We start from the raw sequence: 25956 nt of genomic DNA, 5'->3' as shown, positions 1-25956 counted from the left end.
ATGTTTAAAAAGACTTGGTGAAGGCCAGTAAATTTGTGAACCATGAATTTTATAGAGGCACAGTCAGCAGGATTATGTGCTTTATTACCTTGGGTGCCCAGTTTAGGAGAGGGGAAAGCAAGTTGTGTTGATTTAGATTGCAGGATGAGTGCTAGACCTAGGGAGATAAGAGTATCGAAGGTTCTGACCCAGAGAATTATTGAGATACTATATTATGTGTTATGGACTGTTTAAGAAAGGAAGTAAGACAGAGTGAAAATGGATTGAAAGAAGTAAGGGGCTGAGGGACAGAAAAGGCTTAGTGAGCTCAAAGACCAGAAAGCTGAGGTACAGCAGAAAGGCAGTTGGTATTTTGGAATGTAGAGTTGCCAAGATGGAACAGTTCTGGGTGATTAAAGTTCAGTATAAGGTGGCGAGAATAGAGGGTGGGTCAAGATAATTGGAGTTGAGGTCCAGAAAACTTTGAAGCTAGATTTTTGGATGATTTTGATGCGAGGATCTCAATCCTTGCTGTACATTGAAATCCCCTAGGGAGCACTTATGTACTGATGTTTGAGCCCCATTCCAGATAATTAAGTCATAATTATCTGCAAGTAGGATCTGGACATTAGTGCTGTTTAAAAGTACAACAAGTGATTCTTCTATGCAAGTAAGAAATGCAGATTGCAAGTAAACACCGAAGTCACTGATGATGACGACAGGAGTTGAGGTAAAGATGACAGGTGATAGAAGCCCTTAATGAATGAAGATATTGTGGTGAAATCTAAACGAACTCAAACTTTTTCATTTTATACCAGTTTTGTGTATGTAAATGTGAAACAGATGCTCTTTTCCCTTCGTACAAATAATTTCAACAGCAGTAAGATAGATGTTTTATATCGCAATTGCTTTTAAAATCAGACTAAGCAGTTAAAGGGAAATCTCACTTCAGTTCTCTGGCTGCTTTGTTTCTCCTAGAGATATAGGAGCCTAGATTGCTTTTCTTCATTTGAGAGCATAGAACATGCCCAGACCTTGTACAGGTTCATTTCTCTGTGTTTTCCTCTTTTAATTTAATTAGATTGGTTTCTCCATCCCCCAGTTAACCTCTTCTAGTTTATAAATCCTTATGTATTCTCACATTTCCTCTTCCTCAAGATTCAGATATGCTTTCCCCCCGCCCACCCCCCACCTCTGGTGAACTAGGCCTTATTTTGTAATTTAGTAATTCAAAGCCTTCTCTTCCCCTCAACATATTATGTCCCTTTGATGGCTCTTGGAGATATACCTTTGCCTTCTATGTTACACCTACCTTTCAGTTAAATAAAGCATAGGCAAAGATTTTTAACATTTTTGTGTCATGGGTCTCTTTAGCAGTCTGGTGAAGCCTATGGATCACTTCTCAGAATGACCTTTTTAAACCTATAAAATAAAATACACAGACTTAAAGGAGACTACTTATGTTTGAATATAATTATTAAACTATTAAAAACCAAATTTTTGATGTAGTAATAGATATTTCTTTAGTAGCTCATTAAATATCAAGAGCAAGTGATAGGGGTTTCATTGCTATATTTTCAAAGTAATGATAAATGTAAATGATATTTCAAGATATCTGCAACAGCAGTAACATGATATAAAAATATCTGGTTTCTTTTAGTGCTGAAGCCACAGATATTGCTGTTGCTGTTGTGGTTATTGTTTGTTGTCTACATTTAAGCGAAGAAGTAATTTTATATTCACATCTGATTTCATGGACTCAGTGAATCCTTGAGTTAAACTGTTTGATAAGTGACACTAAAACTAGAAATGTAAATAAGTAAAGTTATAATTTCTGACTTTGGATGTAATAAAGACATAACTATTAAACACTTTCAAATATTTGCTTACAAAGTTTAGATCATCTAATGTTATTTTAAAAGCTATCGGTATATCATATTGACATGTACAAGAATGTTCAGAAGCAGCATTATTCATGAGAATTCCAAAATGGCAACAGTCCAAATGTCCAGCAGTGTAGATAAATTAATTGTGCAGTCATGCAACAATGAGAATGAATGGACCTCTGCCAAATGCAATAACATGTATGAAGCTCACAAACATAACCCTGAAAGAAAGAAGCCAGACACAGAAGTATATCCTCTGTGTTTTACATAAAGTTTCAAAACAGGCAAAACTAAACAAGAAAGTGATTAATTTTGGAAGACAAAGGTGGCGACTGGGAGAGAGCACAAGAAAGCTTTTGCTTTGCTGGGAATGTTCAGTCTCTTGATTTGGGTGGTAATTACATAATGTGATTAACTTGTGAAAATTTATCCAGGAGTACTTATAATTTATATACTTTTTTGTATGTATGTATGTCATACCTCAATAAAATTTCACATAAAGTTTTGAAAAGGCGTATTATTTTTTTGTAAATATATAACTTTAGTTAATTCTTTAAAAAGTGAGAAGAACCCACTAGCATTTAGTGCCTGGGATGAAGAAAGTTAATGTTCTACTTTATGCAATTTTACTGCATTTCTTTTTTTTATCCTTCTCCCTTTGGCCCATTCATTCCCCATCTGATACATCAGAAATGTATTTGAGGAACTATTCGATATGACATAAAGTATGACATGAAGGGGAAACTTGAGAAGATACCTACTACACTAGTATGACCTCATTAACAAAAGCAGCTATTTTGAGCTTCTAACTTTGATGAACCTGGAAAGGCAGTTGGACACTCACATATTTTGATGCCCATATTAAATCACACTAAATTTGAGTATTGGAAAGCTTATCCTCAGTGTACAACTTGACAAATGTAGCAATTATATTTTAGCACTTTACAGCATTTTAAAAATTACTCCTGCATCAATAAGTTACTTTTGTAAGGTGTTTTCACAGAAATTTTTATTTTGTCTTAAACTTGGGTAGATGGGAGATAAAGCCCAAAGAGGTACACTACAGAGAATCTGCATGTAAGCATACGTACACATTCTTCTATCAGGAGGAAATTGGTTATTGCACAATACCTACATTTAACTTATAATCCCTTATTTTTAAAAGCATGCTTTCTCCTATTTAACTTGTAATTTTTAGGAGCCTGATTTCTGATCTCTTAGCCTTTATGAAGTTTTCTGACAGAATGACTTTTAGATAACCAGTAAACTTCCAGTTTGAGAGTCCATCTTGTTAGCTTGATGGAGAACAGATAGGTAATATGGAACATTTTTAATGAAGTTGCAACATAAAGTGTCCATTTTCCATTGGTTTATTTTAAAATAGGGCCAAGTTTCAGGTTCAGAATTTATAGAGACTGTAAAGTTTGGAAATTAGGATCAAAACGCTAGCAGCATGTGCTTTGGGCATTATAGTAAAATTGGGGCTGGAGACATCCTATCTGCTTCTCTCTGCCTTTTTCTGTTTTTTAACAAACACATATTAAGTAAAAGATTTTCTAATCTTAGTAGCAGTGGGAATTGTAAAGATTGAGGATAGCGATGTCAGCAATAGTTTATTTTTTTTATTACATTCAGTCAATTTTGAGTTACACAATTAGGCTTTATAGGTAAGTAGTTATATAACAGTATTTTCTTGGATTAGTTGACTATTTCTACAATATTTGCCTTTGGTTATTTATCATAGAGAGTTTAACCAATAAAAACTAAATTCTTTACTGAATTCAGAACATGATTTTAATTTTTGAGGCCATGTAAGGAATATATGATACATATATCTGTTCCATATATTCTCAAATATAAAGATACCCAAAATGTAATCCAGAAATCTTTCTTTTGTCCAACTCGAAATAGTTGTTTACTTAATTTAGCAATTCAATTATGTACATATTCCATTTACTACTGTTTAAAATGTATTAATGTGGAAATATTCCCTTTCTTCCCACTTATTTCATGAAACCCTTTTAAATGTTCAAGTGCATGTTTTAATTTCTGTTCTCTTTATGCCTCACATTTTATTATGCCTCACATTTTATATAACCAGTGTTCATTTAAGTTTATTCATGTAAGTACAACTTTTACCACTATTTTATTATGAAAGTTTTCAAACATACAGCAAAGTTGAAAGAATTTTATGGTGATATATTTTATATCTGTTTACTTACCACTTAGATTTAACTATTAACATTTTACTGAACTTGCTTTATTGTCTATTTATCCTTCTATCTGTCCTTTGTTAATCCACTTAATCCATTTAATTTTTCAGATACATTTCAAAGCAAACTTTGGGCACTCCCTTTAACTACTTAAGCATGCATATCATTAGCTAAAGTACAATTATTTTTACAATTTTTTATAATATAAAAATTATATACATGAAATTCAGAATCTTAAATATTTGCTGAGTTTTGATTTAGTAGTGTTCTTTTGTCTAGAGCTGCCCCAGGAGGTGTTTTACTTTCTTGGCTTACAGAATTACATCTTTGTTTTTGTTGTCACTATTTCCAGAAAGATATAATCAATTCTTGGCTCTATATTATGTAACAATATGTCTCATGTATTTGACCCATTGTTCCCATTGAAATGACCTAGAAACACCAATATTACATTGAAAATTCAGCGAGTGAATTAAACCAGTAAGTGCTACAATAAAAATGCATGTCACAAAATATGAAGGATCATAGTGAAGAAACCTCAAGCTTATGAAAGCAAAAGTTTACTAGCTTGTGTAGTAGAATTTTTAGGTTGGGTGTCATTTGTTTGGTACTTTTCTAGTAAAAAGCATGTGATGCCAAAAATGATATAAAATCGAGATAGCAAAGTAGAATATACATTATGTATGTGGTGCTTACCATGTGCCAAGTGCTGTTCCAGGTGACGGGAGTAGAGCAGTGAATAAGACCAAGGTTTTTGCCCGTGATGCTTGCATTCATGCTCTTAAGTTGATTGTGTTAGGAAGTAATGGCATTGACTATTCACATGTGCCATCATACTTTTTACTGGTAGGTTAGTGTGTTTTAGTTGTTTTTACTTTTTATAAGGGTAAAAATTAAGTATGTGAAAGTAGACAAAATAGTGTAATAAACTCTCCATGGACAGATCAAGTGGCAATTTTCAACTTATGGTCCAATCTTGTTTTATCTATGCCTTTACCACTTTCTACCCTCAGATTATTTCGAAGTAAATCCAAGATACCATAGTTCTAATGCAAGTAAATATTTCAGTATGTGTCTCTAAAAGATAAGAATGTTTAAGGGGGCTGCTTATGTATAGAAATTTTTATTTAAAAAAATGTTTTTGAGTTAAAATGCATGCAAAGTATGTTTTAATAACATTGGCTAATAAATGTTTTTAAAGAAATATGGTAATCCTCATAATTTGTACCCAGCCTAATCGTGAGACTAAACATTAATGTGGAAATTTTGACATAGATTTATGTATTGAGTCAAACAAACCCATCAAATTTGCTGTTTTTGGTGACTAAAATGGAAGCATTTCTCATAACAGATAGTTATATTAAATTAGAATTCATAGTAAATTAAGAAATTGCTTATTTTGTAACAAAATACAATTATTTCAGATTTCAAAATTGCAAAGCTAATTTGATATGTATCTTAATCCGATCAGATTTTCATTTGTATAAGTAGACCAAACAGTCCTTATTTTAGAAACTCAGAAGACCTTGGTAGTAATTGTATCACTGCTAAGAAGACAAATATGAAAGTGTAAATTTCATAGAAGTATAGCTTTCACAAAAGTATTTAAGTTTGTATGCAAAATTTTGCTTTCTACATCCTGTCAGAGTAGATAAATGATTAAGTAAAATAGACTTTTTAATTATTTTTATAATGAGCTACATATACATTTTATTTTTTGGTCTGACTAATCATACCATTAATACTAACTTTGGAGGAGCAAATCTGGTAGATCCTACACTATTTTTGGAAATTCTAGTAGCATCCACAGGAAATTGATACATCATACTTATGCAACAATTGTATTAAATTGATCTACTCTAATATTTTTAATTGATAGTGATATATAGATATTTTTATAATGAGCAGAAGCAATGAAAATTGATTTCATTGAGGTAAATTGAGATTTTATGTCCAAACTCAAGAATTGAAATGCCCACATTTTCAGTAATAGAAATTTTTAATTCTGTTGGTTTCATTTTTCGGTTAATTGAAAACAATCCTGTTATCCTTAAAAACCTTTTCAGATATACTTTATAAGTCATAGTTTTTACTTCTGATTTGTATGTAAACCAATGGTGCCATTGTTTTCTAAGATATTGCTAAAATGGAGGTTTCAAACATATCAATGCCTGAAAACGTGTACTTTTGTTAGCATTTAGAGAGGAAAATTACATGTTTATAGCTCAGTGTGTTTTGTACAAGAATTTCTAACAATGATGACATTTCTATTCAGGTCTGGCATTGCAGGTAATGTAAAATATTGTTTGAACTTTCTTAATAATATAAACTTTTAGAAGAGAAAGTCTGAAATCTTTGCCCCTCACCATAGATTTTATTGGAAAGAGAAAGAAATCTGTGAATGATATATTTGTATAAGACATGAAATGTCTCTGAAAATGCAGTCTTGCTTTGTCTCAGACTCCTATAGTCATCTTCATTTCCTTAAATCTTTTTATATAGCTAGGGAGTTTTCTTTAAGAACAGATGCCTGTAGAGTAGAGATGGTATAATGTACTTACACCTGAGCACTTTCTCAAAACATAAAGGGAATGCAAATTTGATCTTTATTCCTAGATACAAGAGCTGTCATTAGGACTTTTTAAAAATTATTATTTGGTAGAAACATATAACTAAATGCGATTAGAGTTTTACTTCTTCAAAAGTTTTACTATAAACATTTTTGAATCCTGAAATACTTTGTAGTAACTGGGGGAGTTGAACAAAGAAACAGTCTGTTTGGTTAAGTAAGGAGTTCTCCCTCTATTCATAGGTGTTTAGACACATATACTCACTTCCCCATCCTTTTAAATAAGCATCTACAAACAAACAAGGATATGGTGGAATGGAATTTCATGGTTTCTTGGAATTGGAGAAATCAGCGATTCTACTTTTATTACAAATTTTGAATTAAAATTTTAAATAAATTTTGAATTAGAAAATGATTTGAATTGTAATATTGCTAATTTTGGCTTAATGCCAATTTTTTTTAGCAGCTCAATATTTGCTTAGCTTTAATTGAAATCTGATAGTGTTTATAAGAGTCAATTCATTTGTATACTGCATTTTATATAAATGTATAAAATATACCATATGGTTTAATATCTAACGTACTAAAGAAGGAAACCACCTTATTATTCCCATGGAAAATAATTTGGTAGATCATTTCAGCTGTCAAGTAGATACGAACTATTGATTTTATTTTTCCCAGCACACTGACAAATTTCCTACCCATTGGGAAGTTTTAATAGGATGTAATAATTTATTAACCGAATAGTTGTAGTTATTAATACTAAGAAATAATTTAAGGAAATAGTTTGAGGAATTTAGTGTTTCACTTAGACTTACAAAAGTAGTAATCAGAATAGCAAACAATTTTTGAGCACTTAGTTTATGCTACTGTGCCAAGTGCTTTAAAATCTGTTTTTTGTTTAGCCCGCACAACAACCCCATGAGGTATGTATTAGTATTAATTTCATTTCATAGATAATGAAACTGAGGCTTAGGATGGTAAAGTATCCAGCCTAGACTGTTGGGCTTTATGTTTTGTTTTCTTCATTTTGTCAAATTAATTCATGTTGATCATGTCTTATACTTTGATAGCTTGACAGTTTCTTTCATGTATCTCTTATCTGATATTGATAGAAAGGTAGCATGAGTTCTCAAGACCAGATTATTTGCACATATGTGCTTTGTATCTCTCTAGTTCTCACTGTTGGTAATTATTTTTGTTCAGTTACTTCACAGCAGCTACTAACCTTAGACAAGTGTTACTCTCCTTCTGCTCAATTTCCCAACCCCCACAAACAACTCATTCTTATTAAAACTTTAAAACACTAACATATTACTTGGAAAATTTGTTCAAATTTTATATTGGGTTTATTTTGCTTCCAAACCTGTGAAATCAGAATCTCCTCTGTCAGTGCTATGGAAGAATAGCAAAATATTTCCTCTTGATCTTCCTACTTCAGTATTACCTCCCAATTCACTACCGCTTATATGTAAAATCTTGTATTTCTTTTTTTTTTAATTAAGTTTATTGGGTTAAAACAATTGGTTAAACATTGTTTTAACATTGGTTAAAACAATTATATAATTTTCAGGAGTACATTATAATTTGACATCTATATATTCTATTGTGTGTTTACTACACAAAGTCCAGTTTCCTTCAGCTACCATATATTTGATCCCCTTTACCCACTTCACCCTCCCCCTATCCCCCTATATTTAACCCCTTTTTACCCTGTCCACCTCGCCCCTCCTCCCCCACCCCACTAGTTACCACTAGTCTGTAGTCCTCTGGTAACAACTAGTCTATATCATATTTCTTCTTAACAGTATACTTTGACAGTAGATCAAAGGTGTGTGCTATCTTAAATGGTTTTATTTCTAAAATTCCTAGGTAGTTAGGGATTAGAGCTGCTGTAACACTCTTTTTGTATTTTATTTTTTTATTAAAACAATAATATTATATTTTTTCTTTTACTTATAATTGGTTTTCTGCATTGCTGCATGTTTTTTATTAAACACCTGGCTTTCTTCATTGAACAATTTTATTTCCTTTAATCCACGTTAAGACCTTACTATTAGTTATATTCATGTTATCTCATTAATGCATTTTTTTGTTTGTTTATACATTTACTCTATTTGATTAAGGATAAGAACTCCTATGCTTTTAAAAAACCTTTCCAAAACCAAATAGAGAAATTAGTGATTTTTATATATTTCTTTTTGTCTGTTTTAGGATGGCTACCATAGAGTAGTTAATATTGTGCCAAAGAAACCACCACTGCTAGACAGACCTGGTGAAGGAAGCTACAATAGATATTACAGTCATGTTGGTTACCGAGAATATGACGAGGGCCGCAGTTTTTCTCATGCTCGAAGAAGTGGTCCACCTCACAGAGGAGTATGTAAATTTCCCCCATGTACTAATTGTTATTTTTTCATAAGTTTAAAAATTATGTAATTTTTGAAATTTATGTGACTGGCCATGAAGGCATTTAAATAAACACTTCCTGCTTGATGCCTTGTTGAATTGCCTACTGGAGCTGTCAAATGGGAACTGGTAGTCAAGAATTTTGGGGTGCTGGACAAAGTGGGTAAGCCCTCTGGATAGCTCTATCTAAATGACATTAATTCCAAGTAGCCTGCTTTTTTATCCCCCAAGCTGGCAAGGATTTACAGAAGTACTTAAAGGCAATCTATTTATTGCCTTGGTACTCAGTAAGTAATAAGCAGGTAGTTACCATCTCTTACTGATGTGCCCACTTATAATTATTTTTATTTTTATCATGAAATGCTGTGGGTGAGGTTGGGTTAAGGTTGTTAAGACTCAGTTTCACTTTTGTCATTTTCGTTATAGTTATTATTAAAGTCTACTTAGATCAGAAAGCCCTCAAAACGTTGCCTATTCTATAGTAAGCGCTTATAAAATGTTAGCTGCTATCATTACTATTACTATTGCTATTATATTTTGTTTCTCTTGATAATCTTTAATAATCTATAAGTATATTTAATGTTAGAGTTATCTGTCATTGAGCTTGATTGAAACTGTTTCTTTATGCAATTCTTTTGACCCAGCTTGCATGTTTACAGCATTCCTCTGCTAGACTTTCCTACATTTTTTCCCCTTCCCTACTATATAGCATTGTAGTTAACAGACCATATTCAAGCATTGCTTATGATAAAATTTGACCTTACGTTGGCTGTTGGAATTAGTTTCCTTACTTTACACTTGAAGAAATGGAGGTAAGGTGATTTACCTAGGGTGGGTATATATGGGAGTTCAGTTCTCTTACTACTGTATCATGGTGACCCTGATAATTCTATAGTGGTAATGAGACCATTCAATGTTTTCTTGTGTTTGTTTTTAAATTTTGGGATGTTACAACTTATTCACTTCTCATAGAATTAATTTTTATTTTGTTTAATTTTTAAATGCCGTTCCTTTAGGAAGAGGGATTCAGTGTTGAAAAGTAATTACACATTATCCCTATTCTAGAAACACTGGATTTTGCCATCAGAGCCCTTCTTCCAGGTAGTCTTATGCAGAAACTATTTGGCCTTTGCATAAAGTTATTCCTATTGTGAAAATCCTGTGGCCATTTAGCGCAGAGAGGGAATATTCCTATTGTGAAAATCCTATGGCCATTTAGCGCAGAGAGGGAATTTTGGATTCATTGGACCAATTATATTTGAATCCTCACAAACATAATTATTTTCTAGAATCTTGTGGCATAAAAGTGTCTCAACAATAATTTTTTTTATTATCATTACAAATTGTGTTTGTTCATACTGTATGCAACATTTTCTCTTTAAATTTTCTCCAAACAAACCCACTTGAGATCCTTAGGACTCTCATGACACTAATTTTTATCTAGAGTTCAGTTATCTAAAGCAAACTACTTACTTGATCCAATATTTTATTACAGCTGATGAGTTTTTCTTTTGTTTATATTTAATGTTGTGAAGGAAAATGAGGAATACATTTTAGTTATGTAAGAGTAGCAGTATGTGATGCTAAAGAGATGAAAGTAGTGTTTATTTTATCTGAATCAGTATTTCTGATTAAGTAATTCACATGTTATATTGTTCTATGTGTAATTTTAAAGTATTTGGGTGTAGATTTCTATGTAGTTCCTTTTATTGCATCGTTTACAATATGTCTTAGATGACAAAATGTACTTGCTTTCCTTGATTGATTTTCAACTTTGTGCCACATTTTGCTCTATTGTAGCTTATCAGTGAGTGATGGTTCTTTATATTGTTTCTAATTATGGTTTTTAATGAGAGGTAAAATGAGAAAAAAAAAACTTGAAGGAGAAAAGTGGGACCGTAGCATATTCTTCATTGGGCTTGAATCTGAAAATCGTTGTGAACTTGCCATAGGAAGAATAAAATGAAGGGTAGAGAAATGTATGCTCAATTAAATTTAAATTGAGCCTTTGTTCTTGACCAGCCCTTAGCTATTGTTATGTTGGGTATGTCTTTGGCAATAAGGCTGTTAGGGCCTACCAAAGAAATATTTTAAGCATTTTCATAGAGATAAATCATACTACAGGTTCTCAGTTTATTAAATTAGTTATTATAATGGATAATTTGTATCTTCTTTATTTTATTCCTTTTAAGCTCTGAGAAATTTAGAAAGGTGTTTTTGCCCCATTATTTTGGTCTTAAAGACTGATTTCCAGTAGTGCTATTAGATATATCCTACATGACCAAAATAGTGTAAACAAATATCTAAGTAACTTTTTTATTTTACAGGATGAATCTAGCTATAAGTGGACAAGAGATGATCATTCTGGAAGTCGTCAGCCTGAATACAGGTAAAAAGATTAAAATAATAACTGCTTTGATACTTGACTCACTGAGATATCTGTTGTTAAAATCTAACATCAAGGTACATAGATGAAATATTTTTTATTAGGATTTAAAATTTTGAAAGCAACAAACTGTATTCTTTTTGTGTCTACGCAGTATAACAATAGCATTAATAGCTAGTGTTCTGTCTATTAGCATTTCATAATTGATAATATATATTAAAATACTTAAAGTATTGATATATTATCAAATTATTAAATTATTCTTAATGTGTGGTATGGATTATAAGATATATTTTTGCTTACTTAAGGCATTTTTTCCGTAATACTTGGATCATTACAGAGTGTCTCCTATCATAGATATCCTCTCAATTGCTTGAGAAAACACATTTTGTAAGGACCTCAATCATTGTGAGCTTTAGTTACTCACAGAGGCATCTGCTACAATAGAATGATAGTTTTGTTTTTTTTTTAGTGACATCACAGTAGTAGTGTTAGAAGTTACAAAAGGAGCCTTTTAAGGATCTTTTATGAACTGTCCGAGAATAACCCCCCAACATCATAGGCAAGGAGTCAACTGCCACAATGTGTCCTAGGTGCCAAAAGTAGACAACAGGATTCAGTGGACCAGAGGAAGGCAGTTATTATTCCAACCACTGCAGTCAGCAGACTGTGGTCGTACCAGTTCCCTGTCCCCAAGTACCACCAGAGTGATGTGATGGGTAGAGATGGTTGCTATGCACACAGTAGGATGCTCTTAGTTGAGGAAGCCAGGATCAAGAGCTTGGTACCTTTTGTAGCAAGAAGAAAGCAAACCAGTCCTTCTTTCCCTGGGAAGGAGAAGTCCCACAGTAGTTATACTTTGGTGGTCTTGACCTATTTAATTTGTATGTGACCATTTACAGAAACTGTTCAGTATCAGTGGTTGGTTAAATCTTGCAATTTGGCATCACGACAGGGATGTGTAGGGATGTTTAGAACTCATGACAGACTTTCTCATTCAAAAGAAGCAGTAGAATAGATGCTGAAAACACTTTGATAAAATTTAATTACTGTGTTAAAACTAACAATAATTATAAAAACTGTTAGCCAGCTAAGAATGGAAGAGAATTTTCTTTATCTGATAAATGGGGATTTGCTATTCTGAATGGTAAAATTAGAAGCTTTGACTTTGGAATCAGAACAAAGCAATGATGCCTGTTACCAGAACTTCTATTCATAATGGTAATGGAGGTCTCAGCCCCCACAGTAAGACAAGGCAAATAAAGGTGTAAGTGTGAGAATGAAAGAAAGAAAACTATATATAGATGATGTGATTGTCTATGCAGAAAAGCCAAGAGAGTCTATACATTATTAGAACTATTAAGAAATTAGCAAAGTTCAATATAATAAAATCAACTATTAGCAGTATAAATTAGAAAATATAATTTTAAAATATTTACTATAGTATGAAAACTATAAGGAGTTAATAGGAATAAATCTAATGATAGTGTGTGAGACCAAATAGATGAAATTAGGTCATCTCTAAAGGACATTTAAAAAGACCTGAAAAAAGGGAGCAACATATATGTGACATCCTTGGCTGGGAAGAGACAGTATCATAAAGATAACAGTTCTCAAATTCAGATGTGAATTCAATATGGTTCCAGTCTAAATTCCAGGATTTTTTTACATGGAAGTTGGCAAACTGATTCTAAAATTAATATGAAGGAGGAAAGAGCCAAATTGTAAAAATAATCTTGAAAAAGATGTGAAGACTCATTACATTATGTATGAAAATTTATAAAGCTGTAGTAATGTAGAAAGTGAAACAGAATAGGGAGTCTAGAAGCAAACCCAGATATGTGTAGGAGTTTGTGATATAGCAACAGCGATATTACAAATCAGATGGAGAAAGAATGAACTCATCAATAAATAATGCTGGGACAAACTGCCATCCATTTGAAAATAATGTGAAATTGGAAGCCTGGTGTGTCAAAGTAAATATCAGGTATTATAAGGATGTAAATATGAAAATCAAAACTGTCTACCCCCCGCCCCCCCATAAAAAACACAAAACCCCCAAACCTTTTTTGATTAGATTAGCTAATGGTTTATATTTTCCCCCAAATAAACAGTTTTTAGGTTTATTTCAGTTTTTTAAATAACAGTTTCTCTTTTTCTCTTTATTCTCTCTTCCTGTCTTTTTTAGCATTTTACATTTTCCTCTATGTGTGTATAATTTTACATAAATTAAATAAATCATATATGTGACTCCCAGTCACCACAGCCATGTTAACAGCTTGGTATATATTCTCTATGTTTTTAAAAATTTAGGATATTTAATTGTTGTTAATGAGATCATGTTATACATACTTTTCTCTAAATTGTATTTCTAATTCAGAGGCATGTGGAAATCTTTGCAAGTTATTTGGTTTAACTTTTAATTAGATTCTTTTTAATGGCCAAGTAATGTTTCATGGTGTAATTTAGCTGTTCACCTATTGATGAATGTTGACTGGTTTCAGTACAAAACAGCGTTGCAATAAATTCGAGTACATAATGTCTTTATGAAACAGTATTTTAGTTTCTATGAGATTGATTGTCAGAAAGTGGAATTTCTGGATCAAAGGGCATATGAATTTTAAATTTTCATAGATGTTCTCAGTTTGCCTTTTAAAAGTCTATAGTACTTCAGTTCCCATTTTTTAAAAAAAATCTAAAATTTTAATTTGGATATTCACATTAATTTTTCTTTCCTTTTTATTAGTATAAGTAGAGCTTTGATATTTCCTTTAAGCATTGCTGTAATTGTATCCCATTGATTCTAATATATAGCAATTTTATGGTTATTCTGAGATATTCTAGTTATTCTGTGATTAGAGGATGTTCCTTGTACTCTTATTCTACTGTTTGAAATTTATTAGCCATTAGTTGATCAGTTTTCCTAACTACGATAGCATTGAAACAAAGTATGTTCTCTGTTATCAGGATATACAGTTCATTCTATACAATATATTCATTCATGTGATAAATATTGTGTGTCTGATATATGTCAGGTACTCTTCTAGCCTTTGGGGATAAAAAGTTTCCATTTTCATGAAGCCTACATACATACAAAACAATTTTTATGAAAAAAAATAAAGAGCATAGTGGAGTAGATAGTGCATCTACTTCAAAACCTTCCTGTACCTTCACTTGATGTCTGGATGTCTTCAGCAAAATGCAGATTTTATGCTATCACAAAAGCTATAGCTTTTACTGGCTAGCATCTTTCTAGGTTGTAAAATATTCTCTATCAGGTGGGCTCATTTAAGAGCTACTACCTAAAAGACTTGGTGAATGTAAAATAACTATTGTTGTAGAAAAAATAATCACTGTATTGTAAACCAGGCAAAGAGAGTAGTTGTGTATATTGGTAAGAGAATAAGCTTCTGAACAATTAGAAAAACCATGCTAGTCAGTGTTTTTGTTTTTATCAGTGGGGCATACACAATTATTCTTTGTATTGTGGGAATAAAATTTTAGAACACTTAAAACATTTTATTTGAAACTGTTAAAATTTATAGAAATGTTGTAAGAATAATTAAAGAACTCCTGTAACCCTTCATCAGAGACCCCATTAATGTCTTCAGCAGTGTCCCAATAATGTGCTTTATAGTAAAAAGATCTAATTTGAGTTCATAGGTCATATTCTTGTAGACCTCTTAAATCTGGAACAATTCCTCAGTCTTTCCTTGACTTTCATGACTCACTGTTTTTGGCAAGAAGAGTACAGGGCAGACACTTTAGAATGTTTCTTAATTTAGATTTGTCTAATATTTCTTCATGATTAGATTTAGGTTATGCATTTTTGTTGGGGCAGTCTCAGAAGTGATACTGTATTCTTTTTTATTGCATCCTGTTGTACCTGCTTTTGATTTGTCCCCTCACTGGTGTCCTTGATCTTTATCACTTGATTAAGATGGAATATGTGAAGTTAGCCTCCTCACATAAAATTAATAAGTGTTTTGTGGGAGATACTTTGAAATTATGTGATTATGCCATACTTCATTCTCACTTGCAGTCACTAGTTTTAGCATCCATTGATGTTTCTTGCCTGATTTGATTAATGTACTTTTTAATGGATGATTTTTCAATTAGACTGTTTCCATATTTATTATGCAGGCATTCTGTTGTGAGGAAGAGCTTTCTCTTCTCTTCACCATTCCCCCACTTAAAAAAAAACTTAATATCAGTGTGGACTAATGGATTCCTATTTTATTCAATGTGTTATAAGTCATTGTTATCATTATTTTCATGCCCAAATTTGGCCACCATGAATCCCTACAAGATTGCTTCTGTGTTTAAAAAAATTGTTTTTGTTGTATGGTAGAATATCCATAACATAAAATATGCCATTTTCAAGTGCATGGTTCACTGGCATTAATTACATTTACAGTATTGTGCCACCATTACCACTATTTCCAAAACTTTTTTATTACCCCAAACAGAAACTCTACACCTGTTAAGCATTAATTCCTTATTCCCCCTTACCCTCAGCCCCTGGCAGCCACCATTCAACTTTTTTTATGAATTTGCCTATTTTAGGTATTTCATATTAGTGGAATAATACAGTATTTGTCCTTTTTTGTCGGGTTTCTTTCCCTTACCATATGTTCAAGGTTCGTCCATGTTGTAGCGTGTATCAGAGCATTCCTTTTTATGGGACATGTTGTAGCATGTATCAGAACATTCCTTTTTATGGGATACATGTTGTAGCATGTATCAGAACATTCCTTTTTGTATGTATATACCACGTTTCGTGGATCTGTTCATACTCCAGTGGACATTTGGGTTATTTCCACATTTGGATTATTGTGAGCAATGCTGCAGTGAACATTGATGCATAAGTATCAGTTTTGAGTTCCCGTTTTCAGTTCTGTTGGCACATACCTAGGAATGGAATTGCGGGGTCATGTAGTAATTCCATGTTTAGCTTTTTGAGGAACCACCAAACTTTTCCATAGTGGCTGCACTGTTGTACATTTCTACTAGTGATGTACATATAGGAGCCCAAGTTTCTCCACTTTTTTGCCAACACTTGTATTCCTGTCGTTGTTGTTGTTATTGCCATACTAGGAAGTGTGAAGTGATGTCTCATTGTTTTGGTTTGCATTTCACTAATGGCTAGTGATGATGAACATTTCATATGGTTTTTGGCTGGCCATTTGTATATCTTCTTTGGAGAAATGTCTATTCAAGTTTTTGGCCCATTTAAAAATTGAATTGTCTTATAATCAGAACAGTATGGTATTGGCAGAAAAACAGACACACAGACCAATGGAGCAAAATTGAGAGCCCAGAAATAAATCCACATATGTATGGGCAAAGAATTTTCGACAGTGTATTTGCTCACATTCCATTATGTAGTTAATCTTCTGAGCCCATGAGTCTTTCTTCTCACTCTCTCCAGCACCTTTCTTTTGCAGGTTGCTATCACTGGCTGCTGCTGGGCTGCCTTACTTTTACCTCTTTCACAGGCCTATTACTGGGCAGTGGAACTTTCTATTTATAATTTATCTTTTTTCACATTCCGTTTTAAGTGTTTCATGTTGTAGCACATTATGTAATTTATAAATCCAGCATACATATATTAGTAGTTCATATTCAAATATATTTTACTAATGGGAGTGTGGAATTATTGGAAGCAACTGTATTAAATAACAGCTAACAGAGAAAGAGAATTTATCACATTTTCTATCATCCTCATGCAAAGTCCATTCCCCTCCAACCCCCCACCACCCTTTTCTCTGAGTGCGATCCCTTTCTTATTTAATAGAGCCAGAGACCTGATAATTTATCCACATTTCAAGTATATCACCACCTACTTATCTTGGTTCTGTATTTACACAGTAATTATATTATTGCTTTGTTCAAAACATACTTGTAGATGAAATTCAGAATATATTAGGATTTATTTCATTTTGTATTTAGGGAACATGTCATACTTTTTACCAAGCGTTATAAATTTAGACAGAATGAGGTTGTTTTTACAGAGTCATTTTTTCCCCTTTAGTTACCAAGATCTTAGAATGTATCTTAGGATGGGAACAAGAGTGTCACCAACTGACCAGTATATTTTATTTTTAGATGCTGTTTTATTTTTTTCTTTCTGTATTCGCATTTGGAAAATTTAATTTGATTCAGTATTTCATACTTACTGATATTTTTAAAAAATAGATTTAATCTTTAATTTTATTACAGGGATTTTATCTTAGGTGATATATTATTTGACAGAAAAATACTACACATCATCTTTTTTGGTTTAGTTCAGTGGTATAAATGTTTATTGAGTATTTACTGTGTATAGGCCACTGTGCTTATATCACTAGTTTACAGTCTAGTGAGTGAAACAGAGATACAAGTAGGTAACATAATATGCATTACACATGAAGGTGCATGAAGTGCCAGAGGAAGGAAAATAAAGAAGCACACTTATCCTGTGCTGGGGTTTTCTTAAAGGTTTCCTCTAGGAGTGATTAACATGAACAGAACTTGAAGGAAAAATAAGTTGACTGGAAAAAGGGTAAAGGGGAACATGTTCTTAAAAAGGAAAGAGCTTGAGCAAAGCTGTATAAAGCATTATGTATAGAAGTAGTTATAGATGATTATGTATGAGCTGGGGAATTGTGGATTAAATTATTAACTAAGAAGTCTGGATTTTATTCTGTTAGTAGTGGAAAGCTATTAAAAATGTTTAACCTGATAGGGATAGAGGGGCTAAGATAGCGTAGTCAAAGTGTTTATTTTGTCTTCAGTATAGAGGGTGACTTTAAAAGATGGCACCGGAGATAGAAGAAGAAATCATAAACATCTGAATTGGGAGAGGGGAGTTGGGATATAGAAAAAATGCTAAATTTGATAAATGCTTAGGAAGTGAAAAATTAGCAAGATGTAGTTGTTAGATGTGGGACTAAAGAAGGAAATATTTGGATTCTCAGTTTTGTTTACTGTGTATATAATAATACCATTATCTGAGATTATCAGTACTGGAGGAATGGTTTCAAGGGAGGAGCCGCATTCAATATCGGGATTGTCTAAGGAAGTGGTAGAAAATAAAACTTTTTAAACAATATTAGGGGTCACCAATGTCTAATGCAGCTGACTGTACCAGTAATAGAATGATTAAAAATATCTCGAGTTTGGCTGTCAGGATGAATGAGATGTGAGGGGTTAGATTCAACCTGGGTGGATAACTTTTTAAAAAATACTTAACTGATATGGAAAGTGGGGAATGCTATTAACTGGAGAAGGACACTGGCTAAAGAGATAGCTTCTAAAGCTTTTTAGATAATTAGTGAATTGAGCATATTGTTAGGTTGAAAAGAAAGAGAGTTTGAAGATACAGGCAGAAAAGGGATACAGGCAGCAAGGTAAATGAGGACCAGGATGAAGACCATTGATTAAAGGGCTAATTTTTAATAAGCATAGGGCAGAGATGATATATCAAGTAAGGAAGGATGAAATTAGGGATGGGGTAAATGAAGGCAAATTAGGGGAGAGGGGATCTGGGTTGGCAGTTGAGGTGGTTCATACCTGAAGACTGCTATATTTTTCAGGAACGTAGGTAACTCATTGAGGGTGAAAGGCTTGGTGTTAGGTTAGAGTACTTTGAGAGAATTATCAGGGTATAGAATAGTTGCTGAGTGAATGGGAGACTGAGCTCACTAATGATAAATAAAAATAATGTTAGTGGAATTGAAGGCACAATGGAAGGTAGAGACCATGTATGTGTAGAGGGGCCAATCTGAAGGCTTGTGTAATTTTTCTATGTATGGCAGTACAACTATACCAGTGAAGAAATCACAGATTTCGGAATTAATTTGGGCTTTGGTTTGGCTAGGACAGTGTATCAGAATTGCCAGGAAGATGTTGTTATTCATAGAGTGGTTCAAATACTGTAATTTAGGCCGGAAGGGCAACAAGTGAAGCCAGGATGGGGTTCATGGATTGCTAGAAAATATAGGAGTGAGAAAAGACTAGGGCATTGTAATAGGAATGTAGGATTGGATTGTGATGAAGAGCACCTCCGGGTAATGAGTGGCAAGGTTTAGGATTTAAGTGTGTGGCTGAAGTATTGTGAAGAAGTAGAAGGTAGTCAAGGATCTGCTACAACATTGCAAAGATTATGCATATGAATTTCGAAAGTCACCCATGGTGTGGGTAAGGATGTATTATAGTTCAGACTGTCATTAGAGGCTTAAAGGCTTTAGGAAATCTGGGAAAGTTACCAAAAGGTTGGTAATAGGGGTAATGTGGGTTATAGTGGGATAGCATGAACTTAAATAAGGAGTTTGTTGGGCTCTTTTCCCCTTTTCTTAGAGGATGGAGGATTTAGAACATAATCCTATATCTCCCATGTACTTTAGACCTTGAGGCAGAGTTATCAATGTGCACCTACTGCCCAAGAGTGGAAGGGGAGGCAATACAGATATCCCCTGCTTTTATGAAAGACCTACATTAGTATGTGTTTTCTCTAACGGAAAGAAATCAAAGAGGATTTTCACTTTTATAAAAAAGTTGAAATGCCAAATTAGCATTCAGCATTAGTTTTACAGCGAGCCGTTATAGAAGCAGCACACACCCTGAACAACAGAGTGGTCCCACCAGGCTCTTTCCCCACAACCATACTCAGCATCTCAGCATCATACCACCATGGCTTTGAACTGTGTCAGTGAGCTTCTGTGCTTTCTCTCAATTGATTTTGTGCATCCGTTAGCAAGATGTGTCCTAAGGTATCAGAAAAGCCTAAGAGAACTCATAAGGATGTTATCCTTAGCATAAAACTGGACATAATTAAGCATTTTGGTTGTTGAGAACAAATAAAGACATTGTGCCTACATTGAATTTTGGGTCTGGGAACATACAAAAATTTTTTCATAGATAATTAATGGCAGTTGCTTTTCACTTTAAGCTACATTGTGGCGTACAGAAGTTTTCATAGTAACACTTTACTTTCAGATAGCAGGGGAACCTATATTTGTGTTCCAACAGGTTTCAGTAAAAGGAAGAAGTTGGGTAGGATAGGTTTATGAAGAGGCTGAAGATGTGAAAAAATTTACAAGATCGACTCATTACTGTATTTTGTTACTTAAGTATACACAAATACAGTTATTAAGCATAAAGGACTTATAATACTTACAGGTAAGCAGTTAACATATTTGTTTATCTGTGGTGATACTATCCTTCTCTGTTAGTGGGAATATCTCATGTAGCTATAGTGGCCAGTCATGGAATGTAAACAAATGCCGAGGATCAAATTGCAGCAGCTGCTACTTGGTACCAGCTGATCTTTGCTATTGAGAATATAAGCCTATCATGGCTTGCTTCAAAAGAAGTCAGAAATCCAGATTTTTAAAATGTTAAACTCTTGATTTTTCAGCATTCACAACTAGTTAAAAACCGAGTTTACAGTCTCTGGAGTAGGGAAACAATGGAACTCTGAAATAAAGAGTATATAATGGCAGCTTGTCTAATACAGTGGTTTTCAACTCTGGCTGTACTCTGAATTAGATGAAAGGCGTTTTTTAAAAAATTCTGAATTGGGATCATTTTATGAATATTATAAATGTCTAACCAATATACTGTATACTTGAAACTAATTCAAATAAATAAATTTAGTAAAAAAATTCTGATTCCTGGTCTTCACCTTTCGAGGACTGATTTAATTGGGCTTGGGTAGAGTCTGGGCATCAGTTTTAAAAGCTCATCAGACATTTTCATGTGAAGCTAGTCTTGAGAACCACTGGTTTAAAAGGTAATATGGAGTGACAGCAGTCCAGAAACCACAGGATCATATTTACAGTGACTTCTTGGCACTTTCCCTCAATTCTAGTAACTTCAGTATCATTATCCTTGGTAGCAGTTACTCCCTTTACATATGTTTCAAAAACTTGTGTTAATAAGAATCATTAATATCGCCTTAAAAATGCTTATTTTCATGTTTCATCTCAATAGATTCTGATTCAGTAAGTGGAGGCTTGGGATCTGTATTTTTCACAAGCTGTCTGCATGATTGTGATGCAGAGAGTCTTGCAGTCTGAAGTTTGTGAAACACTTACCTGTACTATTTGCTACTAATGTTGGACAGATCTGTTTCTATACCCTTGGCTTCTTTTCTGAGCTCAACATTTCTGCATCCAACTGCCTGTTAGATACATTTCACTTGGGAATTCCAAACTTTTCGTTGAAATGAAACACATCTTTATTGAAAAGACTTCTACTTCTCCACACATCTTAGTCACATACAGGTAGACTATATATCCCAGCCTTCCTTCTAGCTAGATGTGACCATGTGACTAATTTATCTCCAGTGTAATCTAAGTAGGAGTCATACTAATATACGTGTTCTTCCACAGACCTTTACCTTTTCCCATGTTGCAGGGTGGGTCCTGGAATGGAATGACAACACAACCGTGACCTTGGAAGTCACATGTTGAAATAGAGTGGTCAATCTAGGTTCTTGGATAATTGCATGAAGCAGAGTCTCTTACACTGGGACGCCTGTGTTAGACTGTTTCATCGTGGTTAGATAGATTTCTTTTGTGTAGTGACTCTATTACATTCATGGTATTTTTGTTATAGCAATTTAAGCATATCTTACCTCCATAACAATAGAAATTGTTTCAGGTGTTAGAGATACCCTAGTTCTCTTGTTTCCACATTTTAAACTAAGTATTTGAGATCTGTACTTAACATTTTCTTCCGTTTGCTCTACTAGATACTTAGCTGCTTTCTCAAAATGATTCTCAAAATCTTAATTTCTTTTTTGACATTCATGTTCCCTCGAAATGAAGTAGTCAGTATTTTGTGTAGAATATTTGTGCATGTTGGATGTGGTAAGGAAAGAAAAATGAGATCTCAGATAAGAAAAATGCTTTCTTTCTCTCCCTTCTTCTTCTTATATCCTTGCCTCCTGCTGTGTTGAATTTTATTTTTAATTAGTAAACGTGCATCTGCTGAAACTGAGGGGTCTATAACAACTTGTCTGATTTGACTGGTGTGAGGAGCTGGGATTACTTTGGAGGTGTGTATTAACAGGGCAGAATCCTGATCTTCATAAGTCTGCTTTCAAAAACAGTGCAGATGGTTTCCGGACATTTTGAGAAACAGTGCATTATAGAGTATTAGTTCTTCCATCTTCCATTCTCCAGGTGACTTTGCCTCTTGTATGCACCCAGCATTATGGCTGAAATGTTTGTGATACCACTGAAGGTGCTCTCCTAACTCTCAAGTTATATACATTTTTGAAAATAAAAATCATCATTTCAGTTAAATATGGGTGGGTTTTTTTCCCCCCAAGGCTTTATAATAAGGATTCTAATACTATTATTCATATTTCTTCAATGGCTCTTTTTGATTTGCCTGATAATTCATTGTATTGAACCCATTATATCATATATGTTGATATCCTCTTTTTCAGCATAGCTAGAAACTTTATAGTTTGAGGGCTTTTAATGTAAGTTTACTTTGTGTGGTAAATAGAACTTTTGTTACTTGCAGTGTGAAGTTTTTACCCTGTGACTTATAGAATAGCATTAAAAATGTGCCTAAGTTCCCAGTATCTTGTTGCTTTATTCAGCATGCTTCAAGGTCATTTTTAAAACAAATAAAATTCTTTCTTTAAAATTTTTTAAAAATCAGGATGGTACCTGCACAAAGAAAATTATACTAGTTAATATTGATTGAATTTTGAGGCTAATCATGAGTGTTGGGACTAACAAATTTTTAAAGAAAAATAGTATGAATAAAGTGACATTTCTATTAGTTGATTTTTCCATTTTAATTTTTTGGAGAAAAGTAATGATAATCTACACAGATTTCCTGTTTTACTTTTTAAAGTTTCACTGACAGTTGTATATGCAGCTTTGCTTTAATTTGTACAGTTCTTCAGGAAACAGTTCTGTGTTTAAGAATGCCTAGCTTAAATTTATTTTATGTGATTTAAATACATAAATTTTCCTGTTAAAAATGGGATTTTACATCTGAAGTAAATTTAAGGAATCTTAATTAATGGTCAGGAAAACAGAAACCTCTACTACCTATTTCAAACAGAGGATTAGAGTCATTAGTAATCCAGGGTCACCTTAAGGAATTCCAGGCATATGAAGTGAGGTTCACCCTGCTCTTATTTTGCAGACCTTTAGAGTTTCAACCCTCCTTGGTAAGATCCAGACTATATCCTAATCCTTTGAAGCTATTAAAATTTATTTCTCAGCTTTTCATCTTCTCAGCTGCTGCTTCTGAAATTGGCAGATAAATAAAAGGAAAAGCAGCCCCCAAAAGAGAGGCACAGCTCTCTGGGCTTCCTATTTCTCTTGCAGTTTTGTTCTATAGATCTTTACTGAATTCTTAGCTCTGGTGACTCTGAGCAGATTTCTAAAAAAAATTTTTTTGTCTAGTTTTTCTAGATTTTTTTTCAGCAGTTGAGCTAGAATTATTTAGTTCTATATTTTTGAACATAAAAGTAGTTCTTAAATGTAGTGGTGTTTTGTTCAAGTAGCAGAAATTGAGGTGAGCCTTTGGCTTGAACTCTTAAATACAAATATTTTTTAAATAGTGTGTCAAACATTGTATTAGTAGAAAATATCTTTCCACATGTAATATAGAATTAAAGACATGCATGAGTACATGGAGATATAAGCTGTTAAACCAAGGATAAAGGAAGACTGAAAATTTTTCTATTAATTATTTTGTGTTTATTCATTAGTCATCTGCTAGTTTAATTGCATAGCAGGCACCAAAGACTTAAGAGAAACTTGGGAACAAGAACGTCTTTAAATTTTATTTTTTATTATAAAAGATTACTTTTTAAAATATTTTGTTTAGAAAAGATTGTCTTTGAATCTGTTCACTGACTTTTTCAGCAGATTGGGTAAAGGTAATCATCATATTTGGAAATAATGTTGAAGATTAAGATTGTGTAGAAGTATAGCATTTTTCAGAATAATGGAAAATAAAAATATATGTTAGATGATTTATTGGTCAAGACATATTGGAAGATTTGCCTTTGCAGAGAGAATTTCCTGAGGTGGAGGATTCTAATCATGTTGCACTGATTTCTTAGTAATCCTCTGAAAAGATAACCTAACATGTTGGTTCCTGAAGTTGACAAAGTTGACTCCTCTAGGGCTTGTCAAGTAATGCTATGCTATTTGGGTGTTCAAAAGAAATCATTAAAATGTATTAATGATTTTTAGATGATACTTAGTTTTACAAAATGTATTTCCTTAAATATTAAGAATGAAAATTCTTTTTCAAAATAAAAAGTTTGATTCATTTTCTTCAAAAAAAATCCTTTCAGATCATGATAAATAAGAAGCTATATATATATATACATATCACATTTTTAGAAGTAAACAACTTTCTTTTTAACATAAAGACACAAATCAAGGTGTATAGCTCAATGAATTAACATAAGTGTAACCACAATTCACATTACAAAATAGAACATCATTGGCATCCCAGAAGCTACTTTATGCCCTACTGAATTACTTTCTTCTTCCTCCCCAAAGGTAATTATTATTCTGATCTAAAACAGTCTTCATAGTCAAAGGGAAAATTACAGTTATGACTTAAAAAATTTTTTTGGTCAAAACATTAAACTCCATCAACTGGAAATGTGTAGGGAAATGAAAAAAATGATGAAGCTAATCATTTAGTATGCTGTAATTTAAGACATAAAAAACATTGAGAATTAAAGAGTTTTATTTCTTTGTAAAAAACTTATCAAGAGTGGTTTGAGTAGTGCTTGACATCTTATATAACTTAAGATGTGGAAAAAACATCTTTTTTTTCTTTTTTTTTTTCAATTTTCAATGTATTAATCACAAAAATGTTTGACAGAAGGTCATGCATGCACACACATGTGCACCTTGTTTTTCTGCACAGATTCTTCATGGTAGTTTATTCTGGTCGCAGGGAAGACAGAGTTGATTTTAGTGGTTACAATGCAATGGCATGAGTTTCCTTATTTTTTTTTTTTAATCATAAAAATGTTTCACATATTTTCACAAAAATGTTAATGAAAATTCAGAAAAAACTAAATTTAATTCACTGTCAGTGTTTGTACTGTAATCTAAAGCAATTAACCCTCTTTTTAAGTTTTTAAAATTTATTTAATTTTTTTTGTGGTGACATTGGTTAACGAAATCCAATAAGTTTCAGCTGTACACTTTAACAGTAAGGCATATATATATATATCTACACTGTGTGTTCATCTCCCATAGTTACATTTCTGTCACCACATATTTGAGTGCCTTTTCCCTGTCTACCTCCCTGCTCCTCCCTACCCTCTGGTAACCACTGGTCTATAGTCCATGTCCATGAGTCTCTGTTTGTCCTGTTCATTTGTTGCTTTTAGGTTTATATCCCACATATAAGTGATATCATGTGATTTTCAACTTTTTCTGTCTGACTTATTTCGCTTAGCATGATTATCTAGAGGTCCATCCATGTTGTTGCAAATGGCAGTATTTCATCTCTTCTTATGGCTGA

At 33.0% G+C, this 25956-nt stretch overlaps 1 protein-coding gene across 22 annotated transcripts in view; it reads left to right on the top strand.

Annotated features, from left to right (window-relative positions):
* Positions 1-25956, top strand: part of PPHLN1 (periphilin 1) — a 109708-nt gene that overhangs the window by 13227 nt on the left and 70525 nt on the right. For 12 of the 22 annotated variants that reach the window (XM_039882276.1, XM_039882280.1, XM_039882272.1 and 9 more), the window contains 2 exons: positions 8862-9026; positions 11384-11445. In XM_039882276.1, the coding sequence (XP_039738210.1) occupies positions 8862-9026; positions 11384-11445 (227 nt within the window). The remainder of the gene's footprint in view (positions 1-8861; positions 9027-11383; positions 11446-25956) is intronic. The other 10 variants (XM_039882286.1, XM_039882290.1, XM_039882282.1 and 7 more) reach the window with 1 other exon arrangement.

This window comes from Pteropus medius, unplaced genomic scaffold, assembly GCF_902729225.1.
Source record: "Pteropus medius unplaced genomic scaffold, Ma_sr-lr_union100, whole genome shotgun sequence".
NCBI classification, from domain to species: domain Eukaryota; kingdom Metazoa; phylum Chordata; class Mammalia; order Chiroptera; family Pteropodidae; genus Pteropus; species Pteropus medius.
The sequence above is the reverse complement of the archived record's forward strand: the minus strand, read 5'-3'. Positions and strand labels throughout refer to the sequence as shown.